The following is a 19,470-nucleotide window of genomic DNA, read 5'->3' as shown; positions in this document are numbered from 1 at the left end:
GAATAAAGTAGACATTGTGGTTCATTTTTTCTATATGGATATCCAGTTGTTCTAGCAGCATTTGCGTGTTAAAAAAAAACTCTTCTTTCCACTGAATTCAGTTGACACATTGGTCAGAAATCACTTGACCATTTATTTATGGGTCTATTTCTGGACTCTGTTCTATTTCATTGAGTTAATTGTTCATTATGCCTGTGCTGTACTATCTTGACAGTAGTTTTTTTATAGTAGCCTTGAAATCAGGTAATGTAAGTCTCCCTTTTCAAAATTGTTTTGACTACTACATTCTTTGACTTTTCCATATAAATTTTAAAATCAACTTATCAGTTTCTTTGACAACAACAATAACAACAACAAAGCCTGCGAGGATTTTGGTTGTGATTGCGTTGAATCTATAGATCAGGTGGGGGTGGTTTCCAGTCTGGCAGTGGCTAAGTAAGTTTTTATCTGATTAACCCACTTGATAAAATACAAAATACAACTACCTGAAGGCACTGGAGGGTAATACTGGAGAAGCCAGTATTTGGAAGAAGGGAACTGCAAGGGGTGAGTTTTCTGTTTGTGTGTTATTTATTACCTTTTAACCTCAGGGCAAGCCACAGTTTGCACCACTTGGAGCAGTTAAATAGAAATCCAAAGTCTAACTGGATTGACAAACCAAAGGATGGAGTTCAGAACAACCATGCCTACTGGAGAGTAAGAGGAGAACCCTGGAAATGAGACAGCCAGAAAGGAGGAGCCTAAATTCTATGTATATATTTTTCTTAAATCTCTGGATGACCCCTGGACAGTGTACATGTGAGGTATACCCCACACTCCCACACTGCACTGCTAAAGCTAAAAGAACTGAACGTAGGTCTGAGCCGTAGCCCACTGAGGGAAAGAAGGAATTGCAATTTGAGTTCAGCCAAGGTAACTGTCTGTTTAAAACACACACACACACACACACACACGTGTATTCTTTGGAGCAATATATTACAGTCCATTATCTATAACAGTTCACAGTGTCCAGGATATAATATAAAATTATTCAGCATATGGAAAAACATGACCCAGTCTTAGAATAAAAGATAATGGAGACCAATCCTAAGAAGGCTCAGATGATAGAATTCACAAAGATACTGAAGTAGCTATTGTAATTATGAATGACAATGGAAAGGAAAATATGCTTTAATGAATGAAAGATAGGAAATCCCAAGACAGATTTCCAGATTGAAATTGTGGGATTGAGAAAAACAGTATCTTAAATATAGAATAAACATCTTAATAATAATGATGAGCCTTCCAGTCAACATGGTGTATCTCTGTATTTCTTTAGGTTTTGTTTAGTATTTCTCATTAATGCTTTGTAAGTTCGATAGAGATCTTACACATTTTCCAGTATATTTATTTGTACATATTTAGTATATTTTTATGATTCCACAAATACTTAAAGTGTTTTTTTAAGTTTCACTTTCTAATTGTGTACTACTAGCATGTAAAAATATGATTGCATTTTGTTTATAGACCTTGATTCCTACAACCTTGCTACATTTATTCTACCAATGTTTTTATAAAATTCATAGGATTTTCTGTGTAAGCAATCACATCTGTGAGTAACACCAGTATTTTTTTTACTTGTCTGATGACACTATCTAGGTATTTCATTACTAATTTTGAATAGAAGTGGTAGAAAATAGAAGTTAGAAAAAAACAGTTCTGTATTTCTCCAGTAAGTATGATGCTAGGCATAGATTTTCATTGATGTTCTTTATAAGATGGAGGAACTTTCTGTTCCTAGTTTATTGAGAGTTTCTGTCATGAAGGGGTGTTGAATTTTTTCCTAGTGCATTTTACATCTAATGATTCTCATATGATTTTTCTTCTTTAATGTAGTGAATTACATGATAGATTCTTCAATGTTAAACCATTCCTGTTGTAAATACCACTTGGTCATATATTGTCCTTTTTTTTATATAACAGACTTTATTTGCTAATAATTTGTTTAAGCTTTTTGTGTATATGTTCATCAGGCATTTTGGTCTGTAATTTTCTTGGAAAGTCTGTCAAGGTTTGATATTCTGTCAAGTATCAGAAATGTTAATATCATAAAATAAGTTGGGAAGTTTTCCCTTCTGTTTTCTGAAAGATTTTATAAAAGATTGGAATTATTTGTTCTTTAAATGTTTGATAGAATTCATTGAAACCATCTGGGCTTAAAATTTTCTTTGTAAGAAGATTTTTTATTACAAGTTAAATTTCATCATAAGTAGAGAAAGCTGTTTAGATTTTCTCTCATTGTGTCACTTTTAATAAGTTATATTTCCAAGGATTTCTTCATTTCATCAAAGTTGTTGAATATTTGGCATAGAGTTGTTCATAATATCTCCCTGTATTTTTGATCTCTATAGACTCTGTATCATGTCCCCCTCCTTCATTCCTAATATTAATAATTCATGCCTTTCTTTTTTCCTTCTGATCAGTTTGCTTAGAATTTATCAACTTTTAAACTCTTTTAAAATATTCTAATTTTGTTGATATTTTCTATTTGCCCATTTTATCATTGTTTTGATAATTCATTTGCACAACATTGATTTTAACTGGGCAGCACTAAACCAGAAATGTTTAGTATCACTCCACTGGCAGGAGCTAAGGGAAAGCCTCTTTTAAATAGAGCAGACTCCTATAAGGCAAAGCAAGGAAATTATTTGATTGGCTATAACTTAAGCACTTACCTTATTTGGGAAAGCCAAGTTGGCTGTTGATGATTGGTTCTTAAATTTCATCTCAGGTTTGAGAGAATAGACTCTAGCTTAGATTTTGGTTTGCTTATATAGAGCCACCTCAGTCTAATGGCCTCCTTGTTTATTTTATTGACTTCTGCTCTTATTATTATTTTATTTTTTATTCTTATGCTTTGTGTTTTTCTAGCTCTTGTTTTTCTAGCTTCCTATAGTGGAACTATAGATCACTGATATTTTCTAATGTAGATATTTAATACTATAAATTTCTAAGTACTCTTTTAACTGTATCCCAAATTTCATTTGATTGTATTTTCATTACCATTCAGTTTGATATGATTTCTAATTTATCTTGTGATTTCTTCTTTGACCCATAGGTTATTTGGAAGTGCGTTGTTTAATTTCTAAATATTTTTAAATTTCCTATAGAATCCTATGTTATGATTTTTAAAATTTAATGCCATTCTAGTCATAGTATACTGTATGTGATTTTGATCCTTTGATTTTTATTGAGACTTGTTTTATGGCACAGCATTTGGGTTATCTTGGTGTCTGTTCCATGTGCATTTGAAAAGAATGTATATTCTGAAGTTATTGGGTGTAGTTTTTCCATTATTGTCATAGAATACATTGGTTGAGAGTGTTGTTTAAATGTTTTAAGTCTAGGTCAACTTATTTTGTTTTGTTCCTTTCAGCACTTTAAAGATACCTATCCATTGTTTTTTGCCCTTTATTTTCTAATGATAAGTCAGCTAATCATTTGCATTGTTTTTCCCTTGTATGTAATGCCACCACCACCACCACCAGCACCCTGCCACCTTTGACTGCTTTTAAGATTTTTGCTTTAGTTTTAAGTTTCAGCAGTTTGACTGTGCCTGGGTATAGGTTTCTGTGCATTGTATTTATCCTACTTGGGATTTGTTGAGCTACTAGATCTACAGCTTAATGGCTTCCATCAACTGGAAATTCTTGGCCTTTATGTCTAAATATTTTTTCTGCCCCATTCTCTCTTCTCTTCCAATTGTATATATGTTAGATACTCTCCTCTATTGTGTGCAGTCTGCTGCTAAACATTTTGAATGAATTCTTTATTTTTGATTTTGTATTTTTCAATTCTAGAATTCTTGTTTGGTTCTTATTTTATAAATTTTATCTCTCTTTTAAAATTCCCCATCTGTTTATACATGTTCCCCACCTTTTACACTATTCCCTTTTACATATTTATTATGATTATTTTGCAGTCCATGTCTGGGAAGTCTAACATCTGTGCCATCTCTTAGTGTCCTTCTGAGGCCTGTTTTCTCTCATGGGTCACATTTTCTTGCCTCTGCATGTCTTTTATAATTATTAATTGTGTGGTAGACATTTTATGTAAAACCAAAAACTTAAGTAAGTAATATTTACTCCCCTCTCCCCCAAAACGAGATATGCCCACCCTTTTCACAGTCTGTTAATGTGTGGGAAAGGCAGGTGTAGAAGGGGTGAAGCCAATCGAATGGATCTTTAAGCTGGGTCTGGACTATTTTGCAGCTTTAGTTAGATTCAGTTCACCTCTGGCTTCAGATGTTTTGAGGGGAGGATGGGACCACCAATAAGATTCTTAAGAGCCTTTTATGCTTTACAGTAATGTGGCCAACTTTCTGAACCACGGGAAATCTGCTTTTCATCCTGTATGTCAACTTTTGGGTAGCTGAGGAATTCTTTTCTTTCAATCTCGCTCGCTGTCTTCTCTTCTGTCCCCAGGCTGTGGTAGCCTCTGTTGTAATATTTCTGTGGTTCTCAAAGTGTTGTTCATGGATGTAGGGGCCAGGAGGGATCCTTAAGACCAATAGGGTAGAAACATTTTTCACAATTATTCTATGATGACTTTTTTTGTTTTTTTCACTATGTTGACATTTGCACTGATAACTAAAAACAGTGGTGGTTTTGCAAAACTCCTTAAGTCTTAGCACAAATCAAGGCAGTAATAATCACTGTATTCTTTACCACCAGAGCATCTATAATTAAAGAGAAATGCCAGTGCTACTTATGAGTATCCTTGATAAGCAGTATTATTGAGTCTAAACCCTGTGTTTTTAAAAATATTCTGTCTGACAAAACGGGATATACACATGAAGCCCTTCTAGTGAATATTGTATGATAGATGTTGCAAGGAAAAGCACTTGTGTGACTGAGTTGCAGTCTAAACTAGCCACATTTTTCATGAAACATTTTTACTTATAAGAACGACTGAGAGACAAACTCTAGTTATTCAGATTTAGATATTTAGCAGACATTTTCTCAAAAACAAACAGTGAATACATCACTTTATAGAAAACAACTGACTGTATTTGTCAATGATAAAATTCTAGCTTTGAAGAAAAAGTTAGAATTATGTCCACCACTCTGAATTTTTAGCTTCCTAATACATACTTGAAGACTTTTCTGATGAAATTGGAGTGATATTAACAATATAATTTTTTTTACTTTGTATAATGAAATATATCAACATTTGGAAGTCTGTTTAACTCAGTAATCAATATTCCTAAAGACTAATGCATGATATTACATGCATTACAAATCTTGCATGGATAAAAAGATCCCTTCAAGCTACAAGATGGACCAACAGAGTATGAAAAGTTTGTTGATTTGGTTTCAGATCTACATTACAACTTCCAGACTACTACCTGTTGAGTTTTGGTGAATATCAAAGAATAGCATTCTTAATTTCTCTGAAAGGGACTTCAGTCATTTTCCTGCCATGCCCCAGCCTTCAGTATCCCTGTGCACTTGGGGAAGGAATTGATAGGTGGGTACAGACTTTGTAGTTGGGCTTCAAGAAATCTAAAATATCATACCATCCCGCATGCAAGTGTTAAAACTTTGTCAAAAGTTTAGCTGTCTGTACTGTAACCCTTATCTGTAGTAGATTCTTCATCTTCCCGGGGTCCATCCTGGTTGAAAGCAAAGGGCTTCTTACTTCTTGAGATTTTGTTCATTTAGGTTTCTGTGTGTACATTTTGTTGACTTTCAAATAAGTATGATGTACAGTAGCTTGTTCTTTTTGTTAAGATAGGAGTGATGGACTCTTGAAACTTCCTACAGATTGCTTGGAAGCAGAAGTCCAACAGAAACTTTTTAATATTTTTTGTTTGTTTAGCCTCTGATTTAACTAAAAGAGAGATAATATCCAGGATGGAGAATGATAAAGCTATATTAACACAGAGAGTGTTCTAAAGAGAATAGTAAGGTTCTGTTTCATTATTTTTAAAAGAGGATAATAGGATTCCCCTTTGGCACCAAAAGTTTTAAATGAGTCCTGGAAGTCTGTCCAGCTCATTCTCACTCTCCCTCGAACACCCTCAAAAACAGAAAAAAAAGGAAGCCACTACATTTATATAGCTGGAAACCAGATTGAAAGACCTTGGGGAGAATGTTGAAACAGGAAACAAGCAGTGAAAACAGACAGTCATTTCTCCAAAATCACCAGTAAAAAGTAGAAGAAGGTAGGATGATGGTTGCCAAAAGATCATACCTTTAGTCTCTGGTATTATGATCAGCTCTGAGTGAGAATCCGGAAGTACATTCGAGCATAAAACTGAATGCTTAGAAAGGTGGATGTAGGGCCCCCATCCCTTTCTATTGTGTAAAGGATTGAAGAAAAGGCAAATCCATCTCTCCTCAAATAAGCTGTCTTAGTCCTCAGCATAAAGCAGTTGCAGTGAAATTATAATAACACTTTGGATGATGTTATTCAGCAGGGCTTTTCTTTTCAGTAACTTGGAGACCTGACTAGATTGCGCTGGCTTTGCAACACAGTGGTGAGAAATGGCTAAGTTTATGTTTTCTGTATACTACCTTAAAAAACTGTAGAGCAACAGTGAAACGAAATTGTTTGGTAGGGAAAAGAATAGTAATAATAGTAGTAGTGGTAATATATTTTTAGAGCTCTTCTATGTGCCAGTACTTTTACTCATGCTAACTCTTTAATCCCCACAACTCTTTGAGATATGTCATATCTCCAATTTACATTTGAGAAAAGTATAGCAATGAACAGAGAAGTTAGTGTAATGAGGGCCACAGTGGAAAGATGACTTCCTTGCTTATTCTCTCCTTATCCATTTAGTCTTTGGGAACATGACCCAATCCCAGCTGCCCTGGGAGGCATAAGGAGGGGGACACACAACATTCCGTGCAGAATCACTCTAATTTTGCCCTTTAGCCCTACCACATTTTGTAATGCCTCTCTGATCACATAACTTACTTATTCTGGCCTTCCTTATTTAGCACACTGCTTTGTACTGCTCATGGGAGCCCTTCTTTCATCTGTAAGACTTTCAGTGTTTACAGCACCTTCGCAGCATTTATTGTGTGCCATGACAATTTTGTTTGAGATTAAGAATTACAGATGAAGAAAATGTAGCCTCTGCTGTCGTTAAATAACTACACATTTTTAAAAGTGCTATAGAAGTGTGTGGCTATTCTTTTTTGTGAAGAAATAGTAAGATTGTCCCCAGAAAGCATGTCCTTCATGGTCTTATAGTATTTCTTATTAGAAGCACCATTAGCATTTTGAGCAGCACATATTTTTCCTAGTTCCGAGTTTTTTCTTGCATTTCTGGACATTTAATACCCTTGACTTCCACCTATTAAATGTCAGTAATCCCCCACCCCCACTGTTATGACAGTTGAAAGTATACTCACATACTTCCTAACAGGGGTATCCCTGTACATGGTAGCTCAAGTTTTACTGGGATTGGGTAGAGGAGGCTGCGGAAATGTACTTTAGAATCACACTGTGTGTGACTGTCACATTCCTCTGCCTCATCCTACCCTACATTCTTGTGGCATTACATCATCCTAAGAAAATCTTGACACTGAAAGCATATTTTTATGGAGAATGCAACTACTGGTGAGATTTGCTTTGCTAAAGACTAGTACATTTTACAGGGCGCTTCAAAGTTCCTTAGAGCCAACCCATTTGGTAGAAGAGATATTAAACCAAAGGAAAAGGACAGCCCTTTAGTATTGGCTGTAGGTTGTGGGGGTGAGGGGTGGGGCATGGGGTGTGTGGTTCCAGAAGGGTAGTTGTAAGAAATAGTTCTACAGTGCCTCAGTGTAATACAGAAAGTAGATGAAGTTCTGCTGAGCAGTTGGTAGTACAAAATTGAACTGGTAATCAAAAAACTTTCAACAAAAAAAATGCTAGCACCAGATAGCTTCACAGCTGAATTCTACCAAACATTTAAAGGTAAGCTAATACCCATCCTTCTTAAAGTATCCCAAAAAATAGAAGAGGAGGGAATGCTTCCAAACTCACTCTACAAGGACAGTATAACTCTAATTCCAAATCCTAATATACTACAAAAAAAGAAAGCTACAGACTTATATCCTTGATGGACATAGTTATAAAAGTCCTCAACAAAATATTAGCAAACCAAATTAAAAAATACATCAAGAGTATTATTCATCATGACCAAGTGAAATTTATTCCAGGGATGCAAGGATGGTACAATATCCTAAAACCAATCAATGTGATATACCACATTAAAAAAAGGAAGGATAAAGACCATATAATCATCTCAGTATATGCTGAAAAAGTATTCGATAATATATTCAATATCCATTCATGATAAAAACTCTCAAAAAAGTGGCTATGGAGGCAACATACCTCAACATAATAAAGGTCAGATATAACAAACACACAACCAACATCATACTAAATGTTCAAAAGCAATTTTTCCTCTAAGATCAGAAACAAGACAAGGATGCCTACTCCCACTACTTTTTTCAACAAAGTACTAGAAGTCCTAGCCATGTCAATCAGACAAGAAAAAGAAAGAAAAGGTATCCAAATTGGCAAGGAAGAAGTAAAACTGTTACTATTTGCAGATGACATGGTATTTATTGTATGTAGAAAACCCTAAAGATGCCATCAAAAAACAATTAGAATTAATAATAAATGGATTCAGCAAATTTGCAGAGTACAAAATTAATATACAGAAATCTTTTGCATTCCTATATATTAACAATGAACTAGCAGAAAGAGAAACCAGGGAAACAATTTCATTTATAATTACATCAAAAAATAAAATACCTAGGAATAAACCTAATCAAGGAGGTGAAAGACCTGCACTCTGAGAACTATACAACACTGATGAAAGAAATTGAAGAAGACACAAATCAATGGAAATCTATCCCATGCTTGTGAATAGGAAGAATTAATATTGTCAAAATGGTCATCCTCCCCAAAGCAATTTACAGATTGATTGCAATCCCTTTCCAAATACCAATGGCATTTTTCAATGAACTAGAACAAATAATCCTAAAATGTATACAGCACTACAAAAGACTCTGAATAACCAAAGCAACCTTGAGAAAGAAGAACAAAGCTGAAGTATCACACTCCCTGGTTTCAGGATACACCACAGAGCCACAGTGATTAAAACAGTATGATACTGGCCCCAAAACAGAGCAATAGATCAATGGAACAGAATAGAGATTCCAGAAATAAACCCATGCATATGTAGTCAACTAATATATGACAAGGGGGCCTGAATACACAATAGGGAAAGACAGTCTCTTCAATAAATGGTGTTGGGAAAACAGGACAACTACATGTAAGAGAATGAAACTAGATCACTGTCTTACACCATACACAAAAGTAAACTTGAAGTGGATTAAAGACCTAAATGTAGAACATGAAACCATAAAAGTCTTAAAAGAAAATATAGACAAAAATCTCATGAACATCTGCATGAGAAATTTTTTTTCTGGAAACACTTCCCCAGACAAGGGAAACAAAAGCAAAAATAAGCAAGTGGGACTTCATCAAGCTAAAAAGCTTCTTCACAGCAGAAGAAACCTTCAACAACAAAAAGGCCTCCTCCTGTATGGGAGAATATTTTTGCAAATGATATACCTGATAAGGGGCTAATATCCAAAATGTATGAGAACTTATATATACTTACATATATAAGAATTCATACAACTCAACATCAAAAAAACACAAGTAATCCAATTTAAAAATGGGCAGAGGACCTAAATAAACATTTTTCCAAAGAAGACATACAGATGACCAACAGACATGAAAGGATGCTCAGCATCACTAATCAACAGGGAAATGCAAATGAAAACCACAGTGAGATCACCTCATACCAGCCAGAACAGCTAGCTATCCAAAAGACAAGAAACAGTAAGTGCTGGTGAGAATGTGGAGATAAGGGAACCCTCCTCCGCTTTTAGTGGGAATATAAATTGGTCCAGCCATTGTGTAAAACAATAATGGAGATTCCACAAAAAGCTAAAAAGAGACATACCATATGACCCAGCAATTCTAATTCTGGGAATATACCCAAGGAAACAAAAGTCACTCATTCAAAAAGATATATGCACCCCTATGCTTATCGCCACATTATTTACAGCAGCAAAAATACGGAAGCAATCCAAGTGCCCATCAATAGATGAATGGATAAAGAAGATGTGGTACATATACACAATGGAATATTACTCAGCCATAAATAGGAAGGAAATCATTCCATTTGCAGAGACATAGGTGGACCTAGAGGGTATCATGCTAAGAGAAATAAGCCAGACAGAGAAAGACAAATCTCATATGACTTCACTTATATATGGAATCTAAAACACAGAACTGACAAAAAAAGATATAGACCCATAAATATGGACAACAAATTATCGGTTACTGAAGGGAGGGAGCTAAGGGGATGGGTGAAATGGGTGAAGGTGATATAGAGGTACAAACTGCAAATTGTAAAATAAATTAGTCCTAGGAATGGAAGTACAAACATAGAGAATATTTTAGTATCTTGGTATGGTAACAGGGTAACTGCATGTATGGTGGCAAGCATCCAGTAATGTATACAGTGATCAAGCTACTGTGTTGTACACCTGAAACCGATACATCAGATATTGTGTATCAAATTTTTTTCTAATTAAAAAAAAGATGAATTTCTAAATGAATAGGCTAATAGGAGAATATGGTATTCAGAAAAATTTGCCATACTGTTAATCTATTTGCTACATATGTAGTAAGGGTGAAATACAGCATAGTTCACTCTGAATCTTTGAATTTGAATCAACTATTAAACATTCTGAGCATTCCAACAGCTCTTGGCTCTATATACTCTGTTCCAGAAATAATATTAAACTATTAGTTATTTACAGGGAATATGTGTGATATTTTAGTGTTAAAGCAAAGAATAATGTAAGAACTACATTTTAGAGAGAATAATTGAATCTCAAAATTGTGGTAAAACAATTATGGTAAAAAATGTATTACAAGTAAACTGGAATGAATTGAGGTTCAAGCAAATGGGGTGGAATTTTAGGTGGAAATAGAAACTATTAAATGCCATAGAAAGGAATATGTTGATTGTAATCTCAGGCAAAGCCCAAGGGAGAGTGTACCTAGCCTCCTCTGTCTCAGACATTGTAGCATTTGCATATTACAAACCCCAAATGCTTGTGCTCCAATTGTGAAATACCATGGCCTGAGTAACACCCACTATAATTGAAAGCAAGCAGGTTTCTCATGGCACTTACCACTTGCCTTACACAGCTGAGCACTCTCACCCCACCCAGTGTTGCACTGTAAAAATTCCTGTCTCTGCTAAAAGCCTCTCCTTGCTTGAGAAACTTCCTTTTGTGATTTGGAGACTGGGCTTGTGTTACTGATGAGATTAAAAACAGCTTTCCATGTAAGTTTATGATACTGCAGTCTGTTCACTTCATGCAGCTGGATGAATAAGCCTCCTCTTATCCAAAATGCCTGATTTGATCTTTCCTACTGTCCTACCCTTACACCCACAGACCCCGCTTCATGTATACACACCTAAGAATCTGTCCCTGGTCATGTCCAAATAAGAGGGCCTAGTAACAGATTCTGATTTCTGATACACAACAAGAAGGCATTAAAGTAAATTCCTCCTAGGGATATTTGTTATTAAAGCAGTTTTTAGAAAATAAAACCAATCTAGCTGGCCAGTGAGATGAATTCTGATAGAAGCTACATAGTTACAAAACTCTTTTAATATCTCATCCCTGAGTCTAGATTGCTACTTGTGGCTAGAAACTTCTGTAACTTGAAAGAAGTGGAAATAGGATCACAACTGATTAATTTTCTTACTTCTGGTGCAGTTATCATAAAGAAGGGTTTCATTCTAGATTCAAATCTCTGCCCTCATTTGTCTGGCACTCTCCAGGTTATTCAGCCAGGCAGTTCTGGCTCTTTCATCTGTCTCCTCCCTCGTGTTCATTTGTTCATTGGATTGGCCCACTCCTGCCTTGAACCTCCTCTTCATTTATACAACTGTATACCCTTCTCCAGTGTCCCTCCTTCTATTCAGAGCTCACTCTGTTCCCCTAGCGATTCAGTTGTTTCTTGCATGTTATCTTCAGTAAGCTTTTCTCTTCCCTCACTAATGAGAAGGGAGATTACAGGTTCCTCTGGCCCCTCCTTTCCTAGCCCTGTAACTGCTGTTTAACTTCCACTCAACACTTTACTTTGTGAATAATATTTACATCTTATTCATGTAACTTATATTTGATCATTGGTCACCATATTTCTCCATACCTCAGGAAACCACTTGGGAAAGATCATATCTTTTTAGTTGTAAAACAGCATGCACGTTGAGGTATTTTAAGAGGCATCACAGAAGATTAAATGTCATACTCAAAAGAATTAATAAATAAGCTCTGAGCTTTGCAGTACTGTCCTCCAGGAGGATTAGATGAAAGTGTGTAATTGTGCAACTGAACTGTGGAAGCCAAACTGTAGGAGGAGATGAGCAAGGGATGTGACATATCAGAGGTGAGATTATTTGAGTAGAAAACCTTTCATCCATGGACACCAGAATACATTACACAGGCTTTCTCTTAACTAGGTATTTGGAAATCTCTTTGAGAGAGGCAGAGAAACCAAAGCAGAGACCTGAAATGACCAAGCTATGAGGGAGATCACAGGCAAGCGAGGCACATGGACCTCTGGACTCAGCAGACATTCCACTTTGCTCCCTCCCCCAGGGCTCTGTTAGCGTCATTAGATCCAAGCTATAAATAACCAAGTGGCCTGCAGGTCAGGACTCAGGAAGGTCTGCATAGCCTCACCCCAGGGTTGCTGCATCTCTGCCATTGAAATGACCAGTAATGCCAGAGGAAATGTACAAAGGAAAGAATAGCACAATGATTTAAAGCCCTATGAACATTTCTCTTAAATTAGGCACTGTTTCTTTTCCCTAAGCCCCATTAACCAGGCAGGGCTTGGGGTAAGGTTGTTCACTGTGAGGTTCTTCATGTTTCTTCTATGTACAATTTTCTGGTCACTCTACTTCAAAAAGGAAAATAAAATACAGGGTATTTAAAGAAGGCTCAGAAAATAACCAAAAGAGTTAAGGAGATAAAAGGGCTGCCAAATAAGACTATCCTAAACACAAGTGGGGACCTTTATCAAAAATTGTGGCAAAATACATATAGCCTAAATTTACCATTTTTAAATGTGCAATTCAATGGCATATAGTACATTTACAATGTTGTGCAACTGTCACCACCCTCCTTTCCCATAGCTGTTTCATAATCATCGTGAACAAGAACAATGCACCCATTAAACACTAACTCCACATCCTCCTCTACCCCCAGACCTAGAAAACCACCATTCTACTTTCAGTCTCTATGACTTTGATTCTTCTAGGTACCTTATACAAGTGAAATCATACTATATTTGTGTTTTGTGACTGACTGACTTCACTTATCATAAGTGAATTGTTCTTAGCATGATGTTTCCTTGGCTATAGTGAATAATGCTGCTGTGAACATTGGTGTACAAGTATCTGAGTCCCTGCTTTCAGTTATCTTGGATCTAGACCTAGGAGTGGAATTGCTGGATTAACGGTATTTCTGTGTTTAGCCAGGAACTGCCAGAGTGTTTTCCACAGTAGCTACACCAGTTTACATTCCCACCCAGCAATGCACAAGCACTGCAATTTCTCCACATGCTTGCCAACACTTGTCATTTTCTGTTTGTTTTGTTTTGTTTTGTTTTGTTTTTAATAATAGCCATCATGATGGGTGTGAATTGGTATAAGGGGGACTTTTCTACCTGGTAGAAATGAACTGGAAGGAGAAATGTATAAGCCTATAGTTGTGAAGACTTCAACTTGGGTGAACATACATGTGTTCACCAGAATCTAAAATTGTAGAATTTGGGCAAGGAAGATAGTAAAAGTGTTTGACAAATAGCATGGCATAGGTACTAAACAGTCTAAAAGCCCACTAGCCCTTCTCCTTCCTCAGGTGTACAGGCTAAATGTCAGCTTGGCTGGAGACACTGTTGAGGTAAATTTAGAATAATAAAAAAATACCTTCTCAGATCAGTTACGTTGTCCTGTTTTGGGAACATAAACGCAAATGTAAACACTTCTTTGAAAGACTTAGATAGTTCACTAATGGGTGGTTAAAAAAAAATGAAGAATTCTGTATAATTCACCCCAGTACTTTTGAAGTTGATGTGAGATTGACTGTACCTCCGTTCCTACCGTAAATGTAACCTACCCTTCTGCATTTGAAGCTCTCTGGGCTCCTCTGGGAAGTGGTAATCACAGGGGAATGAAATTGCTGTTTTAATTATTTAATATTCAACAGATATTTATTGTACACTGCCATGTGCCAGGCCTTATGATGAGCACTACAAAGAGAGTGGAGAGCATGTCCTCATGGAAATTTCAGTTTAGTGGGCAAGTCAGATAATTTATCACACAAATAGATTTGTAATTCCAAATTGTGTTTAGTTCTAAAAAGGATGAGTACCTGAGATACTGCTGTTCTTTCCTTTGGGTCCTTCACATGACAACTCTCAGAAATACACTTTCTTTTCTCTTCAGGAGCCTCCATACAGGTGGCTTTTCCTGGGAGGGAGAGATAGAGAACGACGCGTACAGCAAGGCTGCAGGGGTGGCTCCCCAGCGCAAGTATTACCCCCCAGCCGGCAGTTACCAACTTCATTTTGCCCTGCAGCACCTTGAACAACAAAAACTTCATTCCCGGCAGCTTCTGGACCAGAGTCGAGCCCGGCACCAGGTAATTCAAGATAAGGCTTTTCCGTGTGCTAATATCTTCCCTCTGTTTGGGGGGTAAAATTATGGCCCATACAAAATGTAGGAACAATTTCCCTAAAGTTTCCCAGTGTCACCATGGCTTGGATGGTTCATGGAAATCTACTTTCAGGGAAACAGTGTTCTGAAGCTAGTTTTGAACAATTCTAAAGCTGAACCAGTTTTGACATTATTTCTTTCACTAGAATGCCTTTCCACACAAAAAATCAGTATTACAGTATTTGCCCTTTCTGTTGCATGATCTTAGTTCAACCTACCAGAAGGACTAATCTCCAGAAACTAAAAGCTAACATTTTAAGGAATATTTTTTCTAAATGTACTCTTTCCTTATCTTCAAAGACTTGGTATACATAAGCACATATTAATCCTTCATGATCTATCAAGATTGTCAAGGAATAAACAACTTTCAAGTTCTTCTGGTAGAAAATGGTCATAAGTTAGGTTGTTGGTCTTGGGGTTTGACAGTTTGTACACAAAACAGTGTACACAAAAATATAATAATATATACACAAAAATCCTTTTGTTAGGGAACTTATGCTCTTGTGAAATACTGATTCCCTGCTTACAGTCTACAAAAATCACAGAAACTCTTTTGAGTATATATATATGAAGAAGCTAAATCAGTAATCTGCGCCAATAACAGAAAGGATGACTTCACAAAAAAGTCAGGCCATAATGTACTAAATATTTTTTGATAATTTCAGGGTTATCATTAAACTCAGTTGTACATAAAATATGTGCTATTGGGCTGAGTTGGCACTGATTCTATGAACTTCTCTAATATTTGGTTATGTGAAAAAATACAGCAGCTTGATCTCTTGTCATTTGCTGTTATAAAAATGTAGTACATAGTGTGCATTAGTTCATGCAAAATTAATACTCAAAGGCTAAGGTAGCATTTCCCAAAGTTTTTTTTTGCCCTCTAAATAAAAGTGATCATATGCTCTCTACCTTTTCAACTACTGCCCAGGTCCTGACATATTTTATTATTTCAATATTGCTCATCACTTGATCATCTTTATCTATGATAGTATGCTCTATGTTGTATTTATTCACTGTAAGTGAGAAATTATAAGTGGAGGCATTTGTAAAGGAGTTCTTTAGGTAGTTTTTACTGCCAGAAAAATCCAGACCTCTTACCTGGAAAGCACTGAACATAGCATCCCATTTTGATCACCACACTGCCCTCTGTCATGTAGAAATTTCTTCATGTCAGCCATCTTTGGAGAGAGTAGGCATTAAAGCTAGTTTGCATTTTCACAGTTACAGATATAAATGTGTGTCTTAGATTTTGGTTTAGTCTGTGTAAATCTCTTAAAACATTTCAGACCCGTTAGTTCCCCAACATTCAGAGTACTTGAGAATGCCAACAAGTCAGATGCTGGAGAGTAGAGGTACTACGGTGGCCTCACAGTAGTCCCCCCTTATGCACTGTTTCGCTTTCCGCTGTTTTTTTCCTGCGGTCTCTGACCTGTTGTCAAAAGGTGAACAGCAGCCTACAGCCATATCACAATGTCTGCCTCACTCACCTCATCACTTAGGCATTTTATCATCTCACAGCATCACAAGAAGGGTGAGTACAGTACAATAAGGTATTTTGAGAGAGAGACACCACGTACACATAACTGTTATTACATTGTTCTATTTAATTACTATTAATCTCTTATGTGCTGAATTTCCAAATTAAACTTTATCATAGGTATGTATGTATGTATAGAAAAAATGGTAAATACAGGGTTCGGTATTATCAGCAGTTTCAGACATCCACTGGGGGTCTTGGAATGTAACCCGCAGATAAGGGGGACTACTGTATTTCCCGTATGTGAGTATAATCAATGGCTTTAACAAATCTAGACAGCTGGGCCCTTTTAATGTTTCATGCTTTGAAATGGTGGATGATTTTTTTTTTTTTTAAAGGGAAGCCATTGCAGGTCATTGAAGTTTTAAGGAAGGAGAGACAGTATTGCTGGTTTTCACTTTTAGAAACTGCTTCACTTAAAGTCCTTCTCATTCTTTTGATAAGTTTCCAGCAACTCACATTCCTTTGAAAATTCAGAGTACTGCTATTCTTGTGTGGTTTTTATTTTTTCACTAAGGATTACACCGGTTTAGTTTCACTGAACTATGAAGTATATGGAAAACATGTTTTTTGGAATCTGTCAGAATATCTGTCTTGGGGAGGAATCAGAACTCCCAAGAAGGGAGTTATCTTGTGTCTCCTGGAGAGGGAACAGAAAATCATTCATCATAATTTTATATATGTTTATAACATCATTTTATTTCTACCCCCTCTTCTAATCCACAGTTGAGTTAGGTAAAAATGAGTAAGGAAGAAGTTCTGGGACTCGGGGAGAGCTAAAAAAACTAAATTCTATTAGTTGAAAAATCTATAGTAAAATAGCAAATAAGATGTTAAAATGTTCCCACATGAAGAATATTTAGTAATTTAGAGCAGTTTGTTTCCAAAGACACTAAGAATCAGTTCACAGAAAGAGCAAGGTCTTACTAGATTGTAAGCCGCTATTTCTACCCTTAGCTTATGGCTGTGCCAAATTTGACCATTATAATTATCAACAAATTATTGACTGAAGCATGGTTTGCATTCCTAGTATGTCCTATATTTCTACCCTTGGGTTAACCCTTTAGGTAGAGGTGGTTTCTCTGATGAACTCCTAACACTTTGGGTTAATTTTTCTGAAGTGTAGGTAGCCATTGCTATAACTGACAATTTGGTTATTGCCTGTTTGAGAGCAGTGGGTAGAATTGAAATCTCATTTACCTCACATTCCTCCACAGGAGATACCTGTTCATGGAACAGGACATTAAAAGGAGCTTATATTTTATACATTACATTACATTGTATAAGGACAGTGCTTTTCATAGTGATCTCCTAAAATTAATGTTTTGGGAGCAGTCATGCAGCCTTGCATTATACGCAGAGTAAGTTCTCCATCCTTTCTGCACTTAAATAGCCAGCTTACTGAAGGTATTAACTTCAAGAAGGCAAACTGGTTCAGGGTAAGAGTTTGGAAATGGGCTTCTCTGACCATTCATGCAGAGTAACCTTTTATCTTCATGTCTATCTAACTTTGCACTCATTAAGTCTAGAAATTGACATGCACTGAGTTCATCCTACAAAAGACTGGACCTGTAACATTGGCATGGGAGAGGAATGTAACCCAGAGCCGCTGAAAGAGGAACAGAGACACAGGAAATAGGTGTGATCCAGTCCATTTGAAAGGGCAAAGTAAGACAAAATCGAAACTGAGCTTTTATACACTGATGGATAAAACCAGCAGTTAAAAAAATATATCATTCTAAGTCAGAGCTGGGGTTGGCAAACTTTTTCTGCAGATGGACCACAAATATTTTAGGCTTTGTAGGCTATAGAGTCTCTGGACAACTGCTCAACTCTGCCATGGTAACATATGACAATATGTAAATGAATGAATGTGGCTGTTTTCCAATGCAATGTCATTTATGAAACAGGTGGCAGGCTGAATTTGGTTTGCAAGCCCTGGTTTGCCGACCTCTGGCTTTGAGCAGCAGAACCACTTGGAGGGCTTGTTAAAATACCGATTGCTTCTCCCACCCCATTTCTGATTCCATAGGTTGGGAGTGGGACTCAGTCATTTCCATTCCAGCAAGTGTCCAGGTGATGCTAACTTTTCTCTTCTGGGGACCACACTTTCAGAACCATTGACCTAGACGGAAAGAGATTGTAAATGTCTCCTCTTCGTTATTTGTTTTCTGTCCTTTGGAAGGGAGACTGGATATGTTAAAATTTAGTGTTGCCTATTAAAATTGCAGGGGGTCATTTTTTTTTAGGGGCCTGTCTTAGCGGGGCACGCTCCATTAGCCTGTTTTCAACCTGTTCTGTGTTACACTGACTCCTCACCCCATGCCTGCACCTTGGAAAAATTAGGGACCTAGACTGCCATCACACCCCCAGTCTGCCTCCAAGCTGCGGGTAAAGACGGAAGGCACATCCCTGTCCTTCTCGGGTCAGGGAATGGGGAGGTGGGGGTCATTTTTTTTATGGGAACTTTGTTTTCATCTTTTTCACTCCATCCAGTACAGTCTCCTTCTAAGTAAGTTTTCCAAACTTGACAACCTCTTTGTGCATTCTTCTTATCAGGGTACATTGTGCTCAGCAATCACTGCTCCCAGGATTCAGGTTTTGTGGTGGACAAGAGAGAAGTAATGGAACAGATTCCTCCCTCTTTGTTTTAATAATAATAGCCAACACTTAATAACATTTACTGTGGTCCAAACCCTGTTCCAAGTACTCTACATATATTATCTCCTTTAAAGTGAGTTTCAGGATGGTTGGGGGACTTAAGGAATCTCCATAGTCTAGAGATGGTCAAGTTAACCTGTTATATGGTGATATATCCCAGTGTGTGTCTTTTCTCTGCTTTTCTTCATTGCTTCCCACTTCCTCCTCATACTGGCGTCCTGCCCCTGAAGGATAAAGACGTTTTCTTTCGGCTGAGTCGGGGGACTTAGGCAACCATGACTGCTGGTGACATCAGCGTGAGCAGCCCTCCGTGCTGGGGTCTGTGAGAAGGCTGCCCAGGCCGTGAGGCCCGGCTGACCTGATTCTAATTGCCGACATTGAGCTGATGTTATTCTTGGCCCGGGAC

At 36.9% G+C, this 19,470-nt stretch overlaps 1 protein-coding gene across 17 annotated transcripts in view; it reads left to right on the top strand.

Moving 5' to 3' along the window:
- The window catches only part of TTLL5 (tubulin tyrosine ligase like 5), a 414,761-nt gene that overhangs the window by 179,647 nt on the left and 215,644 nt on the right, over positions 1-19,470 (top strand). For all 17 annotated transcript variants that reach the window (XM_073242102.1, XM_073242099.1, XM_073242106.1 and 14 more), the window contains one exon: positions 14,594-14,789. In XM_073242102.1, coding sequence (XP_073098203.1) covers positions 14,594-14,789 — 196 coding nt within the window. The remainder of the gene's footprint in view (positions 1-14,593; positions 14,790-19,470) is intronic.

This window comes from Manis javanica, chromosome 8, assembly GCF_040802235.1.
Source record: "Manis javanica isolate MJ-LG chromosome 8, MJ_LKY, whole genome shotgun sequence".
Lineage (NCBI taxonomy): Eukaryota > Metazoa > Chordata > Mammalia > Pholidota > Manidae > Manis > Manis javanica.
Note: the sequence above shows the minus strand (reverse complement) of the source record. Positions and strands in the feature narration are given on the sequence as shown.